The sequence below is a fragment of the Falco naumanni genome, chromosome 7 (assembly GCF_017639655.2).
Source record: "Falco naumanni isolate bFalNau1 chromosome 7, bFalNau1.pat, whole genome shotgun sequence".
Lineage (NCBI taxonomy): Eukaryota > Metazoa > Chordata > Aves > Falconiformes > Falconidae > Falco > Falco naumanni.
In genome coordinates this window covers 60994396-61012607 of record NC_054060.1, presented here as the reverse complement: position 1 = coordinate 61012607, position 18212 = coordinate 60994396, and the positions used below count along the sequence as shown (strand labels likewise).

Genomic DNA, 18212 nt, shown 5'->3' with positions numbered 1-18212 from the left:
CAATCCTTCTACATAGCAGAGTGTTCTGTTTTTATCAATTTAACGGAATCATCACAGGTATATTCTGAGAGGTGTAATCCTGACAGCTACACAACAGATTTTCTCTGAGGCAGATATTTTTACAGGAAAACAATATTATTGATAAAATCTTAGCATATCAGAACACGGAAAAGAAAATGAACACATCTTTTTCATTCTCCACATCAGGCATTTGCAGTTCCATGGCACAAAATAAAGAAAACCAAACCATGAACCAGAAAGAGTTTATGAAGAAAGCATTCTCACACTCCTTGAGATATATATTAATTAGTTATCAGTTTAGCACTGTGAAACCTAGAGTAAGAGCACATGGTGGGCACTATGGTGTGTGGAAAATGTGGAGGGCACTTGAAGCAAAAACATAAAGTATTGCATTAGTAGTTGCCTGTTTATAAAGTTTATAAGAATTTACATATGTACTTCGTATATTTTTCTTTCCAAGTATCTCTATCACAGACATCTCGTATTTTATACCATTTTGAAGGACAGAAAGTTTTAACTGTAGCACAATGCATTGTGAAAAAAATACAGAAAAGACAGATGGCACGCTGTCCTCCCCAAAACTCAATTTCATAATATGCATGTGATTGCTAATAGGCAGGCACTAAAAAACAATTTTCCTTGATGAAGAGCCGATAAATTGTCAACATAAACTTTGTTTGTGGTTCCTCCAGTGATCTAAAGCTCTTCTGTGAGCTTTGTACCATCAAAGTCTGCATCTTACAACCATATCAAAATTTATGAATGCATGTGACTATAAAGTGGCTCAAAACAACCCATAATGCATGTTTGTGTATTGTGAATCAGCTCCTTGCTTCCTCAGTAAAAACTATGTCCAGTGCCCCTTTCCTAACCCTGGGTACACGACGCTGGGAGAGCCATACTGGGTTCAGTGATGCCCTGTGAACTAATTAAAACAGGGCTTTACATTTAGGTACCTCTTAAACACAGTGCTAGGTCTAGTGGTGGACTGACCTAACTGACACAGTCTTTGTAAGAATACAACAACATGAAGGATCAGAAGAACTGAAATCAGTTTATTAGTTAGGAAAAAACCATACATTTCTGAGCACTTGAGCAAGCAGAAATGAATGAAAAAGCTAATAAAGTAATGATTTTCAAGAAAAGAAATGTTTATCTAATATTTCAGAGAAAAAAAACATGCCTGGACCTTCCAAAATATGTCAAAAGTAAAAGGGCTCTTTGAGTTCACATAAAATATAACTAGGCATTCAGTTCATGTCTGCACAAATTACTGGGGAAAATGCTGAAACTATTTGTACGTAGATTGAGACCTATTTACACTGAAAACATAGAGTTCATTTTAGATTTAAACATTTCACTGTAACTGGCAACTGCTAAATTTGTTTTTTTAAATGCTTATAATGATTAAATATTTGCATGCCTGTAAGAATTCATATCTCGATTCTGAGAATAACAGAAGCAGTAACTCAACAACAGATGAGCTGTGACTGCTCTGTTATAGACATATTTGCCTGGAACAAAATAACATGATGATCCAACCACATATTTAATTGCAAGTTTCTTAAGTTTGATTGTGAAAAGACTATGAAACATTTTGATAAGGTACTACTTGTACAGAGGAAACACTACTTGCAAGTATGTGACCAGTTCTGTAAAGTGAAACCGTGGGATGAATCCATATTTCCTGAACTTTCTTTTAAATAGAGCACGACTGTCAAATTTAAAGGCACCAGACTTGCATCCTATTGCTATAATTGTTTGCAGTGTATATTACTCTTCATACGTCCCCTGAATTTAAAAACAAACAAACAAACAAACCAGTAGACCAAGAATAGATCTCAAATTTTGGAAATATTGCCAAACATAGGCAGATCCACTTGTTTCCAAGTATATTTGGATAGAGCCACTGATGTGCTATATTGTTTGGTTTAGGATGGAAAAATATACAAAGACTAGAATTATAACTGAATATGTCTGTACAAAAGAAAGCGGAATGGGAGCTTCTAATATTTTATCACAAAGAGAAGTAGAAAACATTGTTTACTACTGATGAAACAGACCTTGGCTGTGTCCTTTTAATGGCAAGCAACTCACACAGCAATGTGCACCAGAACTTCAGCAAGAATAAAATACCTACCCATAAAAAGTGCAATAAACCTCCTAACCCTCTTCAGGGTAACCTCTTCAGAGCTCAGGCCTTTTTAGGCAATCTGTGTGGATTACCCGTAAAGGCTCCAATATGAAGTTTGTAAGAAAATTACCACTTCTTGTAATACACGTTTGTTTGGGGTTTTTTGTATGAATTTTAAGTAACAGAGAAAATTAAGCTAATTGTGCTCTCCCGAGCTGATTCTCAAATACCGATCATTTTTCTTTAAGCAAGCACAAAATTCTTGATTCTGAGAAGGGACAGCCAAAAAATATAGCAGTAACAATTAAAATTTCTTATTTCATACTGGTTATAGATGCATTAAGGTATATAAGCTCCAGGGTCAGTATAAGCCTTGCTCAGCTTTCTTTAAAAGCATTGGGAGTAATAAAGACTTCCATTTTATCTTCAGTGAAATAATACTGCTGAAATATCACCTCATTTTTGATGTCAGCAGTGATTTCTTTTTACCTCCATGATGTCAAATGGGAATTATTATTATTAGAACAACGGCTTCCTAATGATGTTGTAAAAAGGAGAAACCGAAACTCTTCCCACCAAGCATTTATATTCTGCCTTCTCCACAGGGTAAAGCAGATGGGCTCAACCAAGCACCATTCTTCAGCTAGTATCAGTGCATCAAACAGACAAATCAAGAGGCATGCTTAAACATTTAGAAACAGAAGCATAATGGCTTATTTGGTTATATAGCAAAGTATATGCACTCTGGACACTAGAGAAAAAGGACTTTTATACTATAGGAAATCTTTCTGAGAAACATGGCCTGAAACACTCAGGATCTATTTTCTGTTCTAGAAGGTAAAACCATAAAATCAGTGTCCAGGTCGCTATCTAGAAGTCATTGTGCCAGTTTAAAGTCAACAGCTACAGGGAATGAAAACCTCACGTGATGGTCCTTGTTTGACTGCTGGCTTCATGTATGGCATACTGGTGGTGGACACACCACTGAAATGCTCCGTGCCTTTGGTTCATTCCATCAAACAAGCAGGTACAGAGGAACCTTGCTTCGTATGACAGCAAATCATACTAAAAAATTGGCTTTGGAGTAAATGATGGGCCTTGAACTTTATGTAACTTTATGAATTTATGCAAATTCATGTACAAAGCCAGTGAAGAGCAGCTATGAAGTGGTACTATCTGAGTGAATGGGACATTTTGATTTGATAATACTTTGGAACAAATAAAAAGACCTTCAGTGCTTAAATGCTTCCCTACTATTTTTTACACGTGCTTATTACATGTGTCACTTAACTAGCTGATAAACTAGTCTTTAGGAGGTCTTTAGGGTGGAGAAATCTATGGTGGATATGAAAAAGATTAATCAAATTGGAAAAAAAAGTCTTTCTACAAAGGTTGTTTTGAAATAAGAAAGCAAAGTTTGCAAAGAGCCAAGCCAGCTGCCAGCTAAGGAGCTAGATGCCACGAGGCCTGCTCCTCTCCCACAGCAAGGTAGGAGGAACGGCAGCCTCAAGGAGCTCCCCTGGGCTAAATCCAAGGGGCAGGAAAATTTGTTTTTCTGCTGGTACATTGCTTCTTTGTCTTTCTGAGGAAAAGGATTTTGGAGTAGCTCTTGTCCAGCCAGTGGCAGCCCAGCTGAGAGCAAGAGTTCATCTTTTTCTGAGTTTTCTGTGAAGATTCTGCTGAACTTCACACTATCTGACCCGAGTACATTTTTATTTGGCATCTCATTTCGCCTATTCAAGGCAACCATCAAAACAAAGGAAATACCAGCCTGAGAAAATGAAGTGTGATGTGCTGGAACACAGAGATCATTTGACAATATTCATGTGCTAGGAAGAAAGACTGAGGATGAAGTACAGCATGTAATCACAGTTGGCTCTGACACAAACATCCATTGTTATCTTTGGCAAGTTACTTGATCTCTTGGTGTGTCACAGCACTTTCCAGCCTCAGAGGAGTGTTGCAAAAGTACCTTCATTAATATAAATGACATTATAAGCAACAGGAAAAAGCCAATAAAACATAATGTTTTGCACAGGTAAGAACCTGCACAAAAAGCAAAGAAAGTTTGAAAACCATGTGGGAACTATGGGTTAAAAAATACATGAGAAGTAAAGATGCTTTTCCAAGTTCATGATGAGGTCAAATCATAATTCAGTGTTTATCTCACTGTTGCACAATGTAAATAAATTAATGCGGACATTATATCACTAAGATCTGAAGTGTAGGGAGCAGGAAAAAACTTCTAAAAGGATTCAGCTTTAACAGGACAAAGAAACAGCCTGATCCTTATGGACTGTGGGCAGCTAACATTTCAGCATGTATTGAATGCAATAATTAATGATGAAGGAAAAATTACAGGGAAGTAATTCATAATGACAATATTTAAACAGCATTTGAAATTTTTCCAGCTGTTTGTAAAAGAGATTTTCTCTATTGTTTTTTAAATTTCAAAGAACATGTGATCGTAAAAATTTATTAATGAGACTCAACTAACGTAGCTGGTATATAGAATGTGCAGCCCAACCTTAGCTGTTCTAGGAAACATGCATCGTGACCTTTCCTTTGTGAGTGAATGTGGAGACAGGCGAGAAACCCACACAGCTTTACCTCCTTGAGTGTAACAACCATGATTTTTCCTGGTGTCTGTGTTACTTACACATAAATGATACATGCAAAAGGAATGTCTGCTTGTCCACTGATACAGCCTGTGACAGACCACAGGGTAATGAAATTAATGTCTGAGTGTAGGTAGGTTCCACATTTGTGGAACTATTTTATCCCTAAAAGATATTTTGTTTAGATTTTTCATGCAGTTCTTCAAGAAAATATTTACTTGCAGAGGCAATACTGAAAAACACTCTCTTGCAAAAATATGGTCTTCTCCGTTTAGTTAACCTGTCACTGTTCTACAAAAGCTAAATGCCCACACCTGTTTGCATAAGATGTCAGGTTTATACCCTTATGACTATCAATTTAAGACATATTTTCTATTCTACAGCTATTGATCTGATGTTACCAGATCAAGACAATGTGCAACAATGAGAAAGACAATGAGAAACAAATTTTGGTAAATGCAAAATTCACTGAAATGCAAGTTTAAGAACTTCCATTCAGTTTCATCACACTTCTGAACTTCATTGACTGTTTCACATTCAATGAAGTTTTACCAGTGGAAACATTATACTGCTGCTGCAAGTATCTGCTGAGGAGCAGGAAGATGTACTCATCTGCATAAGGTTAATATTAGCTACATTTTTTCAATGTATGAGCTTATTGTCTTTTCTGAGAATAGTTTAGACAAAACCTTTGAACTATTGAAAGTGGTAGAGATAATTAAAAAGGCTATTAGTGTCTGCATTTGCACATCTAATACAATGTTTACATTGTGGAAAGCAGCTGGGCCAAAATATCCACTGGCAGCAGTTATAAAACAGCCAAGTGAAGCAGAGATGTTGGCAGCAGCATCTGTCTGTCCTAGAGCAAATTCCGGCTGTTGATTCTTCACAGAGCACTATGTGTTTTTCTCTGCTCTTACACAAGGTATATTCCCAACCATTAACAATAAGCAGCAGCAGATAACATTGGTGGATAACTTAAACTCTATGGGCTGAAAACCTCTCTTTTTCAGCAGGCACTCCCGCCTGGAAGCACTACACCTTTCTGTAGTAGGAGGTATTTTCTGGTTCCCACTCTGGTGAGAACTCCTTGTTCTCATCCCACTCACTGATCTCCGTTTATTAACACAGCAATGGGTCTCACACCGCACCGTTAGTTCACACATCTAGGTAAGGAGTGCTGCTTAAAGTGCAAGAAACGCTTTGTGTCTCTGACTCAATAAAACTTGGTTCTTGAAAGGATTTGGCTTCGAGCTGATCTCTGTCCATTCTGAATATTTTAATATGTATCAGAATAAATCCTGATCTCATAGTTTTCTTGCACTGTTATATCTGCTGACTTTTAAGAAAGGTGGCTTCAGAATTACACTGCCTAAAGATTGGGATCAAAGGCAATTACTGTTAATTTTGTAATAATATTATCTTTTTATATCACTTACTCTTTGGTAACAGAATTTATGAAAATAGAACATCTCCCAGAAAGTAATCTGTGTTTGCGCAGTTTTATGTTTTCTTCCCTTTCAGAATCCACTTTGTGATTTCCCATTTACACAGTTTGAAACACACTGCAACAAAATCACAATTCTGAAGCCGTATAAACATTTAAGACAATATTTGAGGAGAAACACATCCTGATACAGGTATCAGGAGTACTACAGCTGCAGTCATCATGAGGAATAATCAAAGCCTTAATCTTTGAAAGAAAGATGACTGCTATTAAAAAGACCTTTTATATAATACTAACTGGTTAGTTTCATTAGCGCTACTGCAATAACGAATGCCTAACCTAAATTCATGTCTCCAGATGGTAGAATAGTGCTATAAATCCCATTTAAAAGATGCTCAGCCCTGAGAACTGCTTTTTGAGAAGGGGGAATTGGTAGCTGCTGATCACTTTTAAAAAATTGGTTAATGTATTTAGATGCTGAGTGTGAACCAAGCTTTCCCAGACAGCTCTCCTAACAGAATCTCTATAGCAAGGCATAAAATGAACTCTAGCCTTCTTAATCCTGTTGCACACTATCTTTTCTTGAACCGTATCTTTATATGTACAAGTAGATACTTCATAAGACTCAGATTGGCCCATTAGTATTTTGTTCTTTTATAAGTAATGCTGAATCTTTACTAGCTAAGAGACTTCCTTTTGACTAAAAGGTCATCGATTTACATGGGTGAATTCTCGATCAGTTCTTTCTTTCTGACAAATTACCTTTAAGTCTTCCCAGTGCTGAAAAGTCTGGGGAATGCATGTGCTGACATTTAGAAAACTCTTCACATAATGCTTCCTGATGTTGGTTTCTTATTCCTTCTTCACTCAATTAAGAAGGTGTGGCAGTAGCCATGTGATGAAATACTAAATTCTGCAGTTTTCTTTCTTCCTACCGAGAAAGGTCAGGATACCTTTCTGGGACAGAGTAAAATGCTTGACAGAAAAGATTTCAAGGGGAAAAATATTAGAAGAGGAGAAAAGAATTTAGGCCAGGCTGGAAAGTGGGATATGTGAAATCCCTCAGGCTGAGGGGGGAATTAAAATTGACTCTAACATAGCCCACATTCAAGAAATGTACCAATCATTAGACCATTATGCAAAAACCAGCTGCCTTCTCTTTCTTCCTCCTTCCTATTCCCCTGAAATGGAAGCTGCTTTTCTGCTGTGTTCTTAATCAGCCCATGATATATGGGTCCTTAATGTGATTTTGGAATAGTAACATCTTGTTTCTGAATTCCAAGTGAATCTTTCACTTAGATGGGTAACAATAGTTTCCATTTTGAGTTGAATCAAGAGGGTGGTATCACAAGCAAGTCCAATGGCATAATTCTCTCTCTAATAGAGTTTTTGTTTCTCTTGCCCTCTTGGATTAATGAATCTAAATTCTGCCAAAAATTGCACTTCAACTAAGATTTACAAATTTTTACAAAGAAGAATTAAGAATCTTCTTTGTAAGAAGAACAAAGAAGTTCTTTTTCTTGTTCTTAAGAACAAAAAGTTTTTCTAAAAAAGAAAAAACAAAAAATATTAAATTGTGAATAAAGGCAGGAATAGTGTGAAAAAGGCTGATAATGGAACTGTGACGGACAAAAAATTTCAACCAGAAATTTGTATTTCCATCTTCAAAACTGGCATTCAAAAATTCTACCTTTATGATTTGAAATGCAAAATCTGAGAGCAGTCTCAGAAAATATTTAATTTTAAACAAGTTCATAGAAAGATACCAATGGACAAAACAAAAAGATGAATTCCTGTAGAGTACAAAGACTAATTTGTGAAAAAACTTTTATGGAGTTTTAAATATTATTTAGAATATGTTGATATACAGCAACTGATGTATAAGGCATAGCTAACCAAATTTGAATCCTCCATTACTGAAACGCATAAATCAGATGTACAACAAAATCAAAGTTTCTAAACTAAGCTTGTTAAACCAGATATTTTATATAGCAATTCACTTATTTTTATGCAGCATGTCCACTGGTACGTGATTACGCTGTTAGGTTTAACAATCCTCTGTGATTTAATAAATAATGAAGGTAATTTTGCTCCCTTCATTGCAGTTAAGTCAGTTTGTTTAAGCTTGCTTACTTTCCACAATTCTTTTGCACAGGAAGAACACCAGGGAGAAATCCAGGTATAAATACCTGCTGTCGGCATTGATAAGAGCTGTGATTCTGTAAAGCAGCAGTGCAGGGCTTACACTTGCATCCAGTGCTAACACTTCTGTGCCATATTAAAGAACTTTAGAACTCCTAAAAGTCACATACAAATAGTTGAAACAAAGTCCATTTCATTCATCTCCAAAGACTACGTATGTGCTTTTCCATAATCCCAAGGCACTTTTCAAAACCACCAAGACCTCACTTCAAGGCAGAAGTATCTGAGTAACCTAGCAAATATTTCTTTTCTCAATAACACAGGCTCAAAAGGCTGAGGTTGTAAGTAAGACTTTGCTCAGTGCATGATAGCTGCTATATTTACTTTCAGTTACTGAAGAGTCTACAGCAGACTCATTGCCTTGTGACCTCAATGACTTCGATATTTTAACGACATGGAGACTGTTTCTTGTTGACACTCAACAGGCCAAAGCAGGCATCCAGGCAGCACAGCAGACAGCAAGTACCACTCCAGTTAGGAAAGTACAGCTTGAAGGATTTTGAAGATGCCCCTAACTCTGCTGATGGATTGCAAATAAGGTTGATTGCCAGCTTCTTGGGAGATGGAGAGGCAACAGATGTTGGCTATACCAAATTCAGAGGTTCCCACAGTGACAGCAAAAGTAAAAGGGAATCTCCTCATGTTTGCTTATTCACTTCTGGAATAGCTTATCATGAGAGGGTTACCCCATAAAACAGTAGAGGAATATGTATGGATATATACTAAGACATCTCATGAGCTGACGAACTGGAAGAACTGGAAACTACTGGCAACTACCGGCTCTGATGACATTCGATGCTTTGACTACTTCATCCCATCAATTACACTTTGTTCAAGAACTAGTACCAGGCCCTAAAGGTTTGAACAAAGAAAATCCTAGCACAATCTGTCATGAAGTTAATGTGACAAAACAATAATAGGATACTACTGGGGAGTAGGAAATGTATCACTGGACTTAAACAAGGTAGTTTTCAATTAAAATTAGCTTTGACATACATCTGAGTTAGTCAGGCAATAGAAACATCAAAGGTGGGATAACTGTTAAGTGGACAGAATTGTGACCCTCAAATGGAGGAAAACAAATGGAAAAAGAAATTAAATTGAGACAGAAAAAATCCAAATTAAATACAAATCTATCTTTTATTGATGAAAAAAAATTTAAAAAAGGAAGATGTGATACATTTCAGCAAAGAAAACGTAAGTCTTTGCATCATGTATCTTACAACAGCTATAATGGTAATACATTCAGAGTTTTGCAGTAAATGGAATTATAATTTTCTTCAGTTTGTTTTCAATGTGTTTTATCAGCTGACTACATCTTATTTGACTTTTTTTTTTTAAGATTGTAGATTTACTCACAGAAAACTGAATAGCCTTCTAGCACTGTATGCAAACTCTTTTCCTATGAGCCCTAAGCCTAAGGATAGTGGGAATGGGAAAAATCCAGTTCAAGGAGGATGCTGGGGACCAGTGAAAGGGAAGGAGAGAGGAAGGATTAATCATGTAACCACTTTCCCACTTCAGACTTTCAAGGTAATATAATTCATGAAAAAAGGCCATTACCTAAATCTTTACATATAATTCAGGACTAATTAAATGGACTATAACCAGGGTTCATCTCATGTCAGAATGGTCTGGAACACTGTCTCTTTGAAGTATACATATGTGTAAGTCTATCAGTGTGATTTTTTGTTCCGACATTTCTTTTGATAGAAAATTAGTCCTGACTAGATCAACCCAAATGATTAATCAATCTCATTCTCTGACTGTTTTCAATTTTACGTGATTTTCCTGAGGCAGGGATCACTCATTCTGAAAATTGGCTAAGCAGCTTCTGGACCACCTCAATCATTTGCTGTCTAAAGAAAACATTCGTCAGCAGTCTTGAAAGCAAGGGAAAAATGGAGATGTAGTTCTGAGCTCAGTAAGGGTTTGGAACAAGACATAACTACATCACAAAGACGAAAAAATTTGTCACTGAATTCACGGGGATTTGAATACCTTTGACCGAGCTAAAACCTGACTCACATAGGATACTGAGTTCCCAATCCACTGCTCCTGACGAATATTTATATGCTGATTCAGGAGGGTTACCCACCCACAATGACATGAGCTCAAGGGAAGCTGTTAACCAGGAGCCCTTGCTTTTTGCAGAGGGAAAAAGTCATTGCTTTTTTGTATTCTGAAGGTGTGAGGCACCAGCTCCTGAGTCAGCCTGTTCCACCGGGATTTCCTGCAGGAACTCTGCTGCACATGCCCCCAGCTAGCATAGTGTTTCCTAAGTAAGTGCGGGAGATCTTCCAGGGAGCTCTTAAAGCAGAACATAGCCAGCTCTTCCCATGAGCTTTGCCAATATTATGTAACTATTCTTCCCTTTGATAATTTCTTATAGCTGTATATCCATAAGGCTCATAGATCTTTCTTCATTTTATTAAAATATATACCTGAACAATTTCAAGAAGCCTTAAGTTCTGGCAATGGACTTTTAGAAATCAATGAATAAATTGGTAACGTTCCTAAAAGTGTGAGTGACATTCGCTACAGCAGTTAAATTTATTATGCTAGTGTAATAAGAGAATGACGTTTAAACAAAGCAGTTCTTAACAGTCAGTTAAAAAGACATTCATGGGATCCAATGCTTCTACAAGGAATAGACAGTTTTTCTGGGGCTCACTGAGGCTGTGGATAATTCTCCTTCTATAGAACATAGAGTGCCAATAACCAGGCTTTTGAAAAACTGTCAAAGTATCAAAGTACAATTCATATATCTGGACACAGCTGAATTCAGACAAACACTGCCACTTACAAAAGTGAAAACATCAAAAAACAGAGGAACTACACCTCTGTATTTACACCTGCTTAGGACTTGCACACTCTTTATACAATTTCACTCATGCTGACTTGCTGATGCCTCATCGAAAAATTTGGAAAAAACCTAAATGATTTGTTTACAGTTTTGTCGACTACCATACTTTTTATCTATTCTTAGTGGCTAGGAAAAGCTGTCTAAAAAGTGATATCTGATCTTTCAAAATGCATTCTGCTCTACCTGTGACATCTCAGTTATGATTTTCAGTGTTTCCATGAGGCATTCACAGGTCTAAGAGAAATGAAATTGTATTTATATGACAGACATTACTGTGTCTTCCTTTTGAGTAAAGGGTCTACTGTGAATTTTAAACACTGTACTGCAATGAGTAAAAAACCTGCATTGTGAAGCCAGCCCATACTAGATATGTCCTGTCCCGGTGCTGGACCAACATTAGACTGTCAAGAGCCCAGCAAGAGAGAATGGCAAAGTCACTCACAGGTTTTCCTTCTGTTCTCACCTACATTTGGCAAAACATGTCAGACTACAAAATCCACAGAATTCTCTATTTCTTTGCATTACTACTGTAGCAAAAATATCCAACAAAGCAAGGTCTCTGCCAATCTAACTTTGGCCTAGCCTGGATGGACCACGCCTAATCATAAACATTAGTATAACCTCAACGACCTGCCCGTTCATTCATTCATTCGCCTTCCTCCTCCTGAGACTGCCAGCACATTTCCCAGTCTTGATACTTTCTGAGACTTGTAAATTGGTCAGCATGAACAAGTCCTGAGCGCATTCTTTCAGGTGTTGACAATTAAGCAGTACACAGACCAAAACTTCTAATGCCTTAAGAAACCACTGGTTGGACTAAACTTACATTTGCAACTACTTTAATCATCTGGACCCAGAAATCACCCAACAGAAAGACTCCCAGTCATGTGCTTGCAAAAATGGTGTTTCTACGAGATCTTTAGGGCTCGGGTAGACTACCTCGATGCTAGATGCACAGAGAATTTTTTGGGAAAAGGTAGTTGGGGTATTTTACTTGAACAAGCCTCTAAATCTTCCTCTGAAAACTGAAAAAAAAATGCTTGTGAAAGTTTTTAAATGAACACTGACAAGTAACTTCTTTAAATACACACACATTCTCAGACTTACTTTCTTGCACCACTCCTTTATCTTGTATAATACTTAATGGATGACATATTTCATTCCACAAGTTGACATTGTTAAAAATGTGCTATTCCTTCTAGTTTTAGTAAACTGCAAAGCCACTGATAGCTACAGGCACTATGAGCAACATATGACTGAAGAAAAATGAGATTACTACTGATAAGGAACAAGAGACTTTCATATCTTAAAAGAGTCTGAAATCCAGCAAATATGATCCCCAACAGCAGATGCCCCTCAGACAGACAATGAAAGAAAACCCGTGAAAAAGTACTTGTTGTGGCCTGTTGTTTCCTTCAGCTAGAATGGCAGCAAAATTAAATAGCTCTAGCATACTGTCTGCATGAAGAAATCCTACCTCTCTGGAAAAAAAACATAACCCCAAACCAACTAACAGTCTAACAAAATGAGCAGTAATTTTCCACTGTGGAAAAAGTGATGTTACTCTGACTCACCTTCTTTGGTAAACCACGCTTTACTCTGGAAGTATCGCTCTTTTGAAAGCTATCATGCTGTTATCATCAATGTTTATCATAATAATGATCAATTAAATGGAGGTGTAGCACCAAAGCCAAACTTCAGGCTGGAAATACTTTATTAATGATTCTTTAACAAAAGGAATGAGATGTATGCAAAGGTGAAACAGCTCCTTTTTCTGTTTATTACTGTGTCCCTGGAACATGAACGAACATAATTTAAAAATGTCAATATTTCATGCTAGAGTGTAACCCTTACCTTGTATCCTGACGATTTGATGTGCACTCCTCGCTTGGTCAGTGTAGATTTCATTCGGATGAAAAAAGAGCGCTCTAGAGTGTTGTCAGTGGTTAGTAAACTGGGGCTTGTAGATTCCACTAGGGAATAGAAAAAAATACATATACACATAATTTAGATTTTATACATCCCCTCTAAGCTATTTTTCAGGTGCAATCCTTGAACTCACTAAAAATAAATGACTGATGGATGCTAAGAGTGTTGTAATCAATTTACCTCGTTTAGAAAACGTTTACTTAGCAGAAAAAAATTTTTGAAAAATATATGTATACTCAGGAAGTCTCATTTTCAAGTTATTTTTCCCATAGAATTTTTAACAGACATTTACCTTATTAACTCTTTCTTGCACAACTTTGTTATGACTGAAGTTACATTCGTTAGGGTAAGACATTGTTTCAAGAACTGGGGAATTTCTCAGTATTTTGCGAAAGGTGAAGTCTCACTTAGGTAGCAATTCTGTCTGCTGAATTAGGCTGTAAATTCTGCAGGCTTTTATTCACTAGTCTCTGTTCCTCCCTTGCAGTGATACCTGGGGTGAGTCACTGCTGGTTTTGAGTGCCTTGGTTTCCCCATTACTGAGTGTTAATTATCAATAAGGCACTCAGCAGCCTGAAGGCAAAAATACTCGAATAAATGACACAGATGATTATTATTGTCATCATCATCATCACTGTTAATTATTGGTGACTAACCAGTAACTAATGAAATATCTTTGTAGTCCAATTGAAGAGATATTTCCTGCTTGAAACTATAGCTCTCACCTGTGCTTCTCACTCCCTCAGTAAATACACTTACTATAAGCCATGAGAAAATAGCCAGTACTGAGATATTCTTTATCCAATCTTTGTTACTGCTATTTTTAGCCCTGAAAACTAATTTGTCCCCAAAATATTGTCCATGGAAAAATTCTGGAGCCTCTTACAATAAGCAAGCATTATAGGAGATTAAGTTTCAGTGAGTAATTAACACTGAACAAAAAAAAAGTTATTTTGAAATTATTCTGCTATTATTTTGGAGACCTGCCCAGACCTCTAGTAGAAAGTATTTAAAAGGCATTTGTTATGCAGTCAACAGAAACACAAAAACTTGTTTGTGAACTAAGGATTATATCGACTTGTCCTTGATTTAATGTGGTCACATTGTCTTGTGTTTGTGACATTTCAGCTCTATTGTGATAACTGACAACAGTGCCCCTTTCTTTAGTGTCTCTCTTAAGATTTTTTTTTTTTTTTTTTTTTTAGAGAGCATGAATTCGATGTCATTTTAAATGTACAGCTCTTTATCACTCGAGGGAAAAGCAGAGCCATGTTATATTTAGTACTTTCATTTCTTCTGATTAAATATGAATTACTATGAAATTTTTCTCATCATCTAACACGCCATAATACGCCAACAGCTTTTTAATACACTATATAAGCACAAACTTCTGCTCTAAGAGTTTAATTTGCCCCTCTAATCCAATCACATCAACCTTATTTCTCTTATCAGAGATTCCCATTTTGAATTAAATGAGCTCATTAGTTTTAATCAAAAGCAGAGAGATCAAAACTTAAACGTAAATGCTTTAGATCAGAACTGTCAGTCAGCCGTGCAGTTCTATTTTACTAAAACACAAGATCAGAGACCCTTAGAACCAATTTTTTCTCGTAAGGGATGCCAAGAGCTTGAAGATCCTATATTATTTTTTTTTTTTTTTTTTTTTTTTTTGCTCCCAAGGACAGATTATACATTTAAGGTTAGACTTAATTTAGAGTACTTTTTTTCATCCTGGTGGAAATGGGAAAGTATACCATTCTGCTGTTGTCTCTTTCACATTTATTGGTGCTGGTCCTTGGAGACCTGAACAAATGTGAAGCCATCACAATCCACACTACAAACTTGTCCTCAAAAAATTCGGCTGTGTTCAGCAATATTACCTAAGAAATAAAACTCTGAAAGGAAAGGCATGTGTTTCAGGGTGCAGGATAGTGGAACCCTGAAACAGCAACCAGGGTCACCAGGATAGCAGCAGTACTGGCCAAATAAGGATCATAATTAATTATTACATTTGTTGTACAGTACTCTACAGTGCTGTAGTTAAAGAGTACATTAAGAAACCACAGCATGGGTGCTTCCTGCTGTGTGAAGAAATGCTAAAATCAGCTTAACAAGTGTAGTTGTTGTAGTCCAGCACATTATGCTCTAGCACAGGCAATAAGTACAATATGTTCTCATGTGTTCTAATGGTAATTACCTAAACACACAGAAGTAATGTTAATTAAACACACAGTATCTTATGCTCAAAAAATGACCAGGCTGTAATACACATGTACCATTCCCAAGCAAGTGAAATTAAAATTTCTCTTTCATACACAATTTTATGAAAGAAAGGCAAACACCTGACCTATAGTACAGTGTACATTGGCATTTTCTGGGCTTACGTCACCTTATATCATAAGCTTAACATTATTTTGCTGTTACTATAATAAGTACAAACCTATACATCTCTGTAAGTGCATGTTATAAAATGCATATAATTTATCCAACAGACTGGAACAGTGTCTGTCATATAAATATGTATTCTGAAGTGTTTGATTTTCTTTAACAAAGAGTACCTGGGAGTCTCTCTGTGAGATCGGATTAGTTACCTAAAAGTCCAGAACAGCTTATGAACAGCTTTCTGAATTTCTCTCAGGAGAGAACCATTACGGCTGGTAGTACAAATCTGCATTCAGAGTTGCACCCACTCATGGTGGATACTGTAACCAATGCAAAGGTGATTATGCATGCAGGATTTTAAAAACAGTATGTGTACAAAATGTATCCATTGATGTCAGTGAGATCTGCATAGGAATATATGGAACGTGGTCCATTATGGGTTCTCAGGAGTTGATTTTAAATGCCCATCACTCAGCCTTTTCAATTTTTTTTCCCAGTTATGTCAAAGGAGGCTAGCAATCTAAGCACATCAGAATGAAACTCTGTAGCAATTAATTTCTGAGTTTGCTTTTTCTTTAAAAAAAATTGTAATCTAAGACCTTTAAAAAAGCCTGAAACAAGCAAGGTCTGCTTGGCTTGATACTGTAGTAACTAAAGATGTCTTTTATACTGAAAAACAGTGCTCCTGGGCTGAATTTACCGAGTCTAAACCTACTCTTGAGTTATAAACCTCTGAAACTGTGAGTTTAGAATGCTAATAATATGATAAAAGTCAATGCTCACTGCGTGTGAATGAAAGCACTATATACCGTCAGGCTTAGAAGTATAAAAAGTCAGTCTGGATTGTCTTTGCGAAACAGATAACTGTCTATTCTGTTGGGAAAGCACTCGCCTTTCTGCTACTAAAGGAATAAACCTCTTCTCTTTCCACTCCCAAAGATGTAAAGCAGGGTGAGATTGCTGGACAGAAGGAAAATGCATCATTCATTTCATAGGGCACGAAGCTGTGACTCACTACACCTGTACAAAAGTGTCATAAATGTTAAAACGTTAACTAAGAGCCACAAATCCAAGTGGGAAGATAGTAGGACAAGTAGCCAATTCACAAAATTATTTAATTACCTCCTCCTAAGCATTTCTTTGTGAACAAGCCTTGTGGGTCTGATTCTTCAATGGGCTTTGCCTTGGGAATAATCTTGGGCCCAGACCCACAAACCAGTCATACACTGTTCACATGCTGGAAGAGTTCTGATGTTAGTGGAATGTGTCCTGATGGATAAACATGCACGTAACTGCTTGGAGAACTGAGGTCCATGGCTGTGATCCTGCAGTGATTGCAGATGTACTGTGCATCTGTGTGCAGCCTGACTATCTTAATTCTATAGAGCAAAACAATGTAAACCAATGCAAATAATTGCTATTATACAGCAATACCAGAAGTACTATCCCTATGACTGATTCACAAGCACATTCAAATTCAGATAAACAATTTGTCCCCCAGGAAAAAAGAAGTTCCAAATTTGATTTATGTCTTAAATAACGAAATGCTGCCAAAGCAGCCTGAATAAATATTCACCAACTTCTGGGTTTTTTTTTTCCTTACATGCATTAAAAATAATTGAGAGAAGAAAAATGCATTTTCGCATGCCAAACAGATAAAAGAGAGTTTTCTCATTCTTAGGAAGACCAGAAGCTACAGAGGGAAAACCAAACACCAACAAGGAATTTGGGGGGGTTGGTGGGAAAAAAAGCTTATGCTTTAATATACAGGAACTTCTGGATTTGGTACCATTTTAGGAAGTTTTCACCAGGCTTTTACTTCTCTTCCTTGAAAAGAAATGTCTGTACAGCTTTTAAGAGTCATTCTTAAATGCCAACTATAAAACTCTTAAAAGAGAAACAAAACAAGAGAACATACAAAATAGTAAGAAAAAGGGAGCTCTCTTCTCATGTTATCTTCTACACTTGCAAATCTTTTCCCACATTTTCTTGAATTCTTACAATCTTTGCATAGGCAGCTGAGAATCACTATGTTCAAATGAATAATTAGGTAATATAAATCTATCATTTTCAGTTGGACTAGATGCATCTTTGTAAATGTTTCTATTTTTTCTGTGCAGTTTATTGTCTGTAACCAGGCATTAAAAGACTTTCTAGGAAAATTTAACCTTGAGTAGTTAACTGTCCTGTTTTATCTCATATTATTGCCTTTTAAAGTGTGTTTTTAATCAAAAAAGTGACTCTCAAAACAGCACTGTTGCCAAGGTCATTCTCTCTCAGTAGCTTACAGATGAAATTTGATCATGTTTTAAGCTAAAAGATAGATTTTTCTAACTACTAGCCCAGCAAATACAATTCAAAAGCTTCAAGTAAAGACAATTTATTTCCAATATGTGCAAGTTACTATGAAATTATACTTGGCACTTGTGCAAATGCATGGTTTTAAGTGAAGTGGGTTCAGTCTGATTCCAGGCTGAACATGAGCAAGTACTGGAAGCTAAAGCTTCTTCCAGGAAGGTGCTGAAGATTCTTAGACTGTTTGGATGAACGACTTAGGCAGCCTGCCTGGAGATCGACTGATGAGCACACAGATAGCAATTGCTGTAGGTGCTC

General features: G+C 36.7%; 1 protein-coding gene across 1 annotated transcript in view; it reads right to left on the bottom strand.

The window, feature by feature from the left end:
• NPAS3 (neuronal PAS domain protein 3) overlaps positions 1-18212 on the bottom strand; it is a 611298-nt gene that overhangs the window by 47274 nt on the left and 545812 nt on the right. The window contains exon 6 of the mRNA XM_040602139.1: positions 13143-13261. Within this exon, the coding sequence (XP_040458073.1) occupies positions 13143-13261 (119 nt within the window). The remainder of the gene's footprint in view (positions 1-13142; positions 13262-18212) is intronic.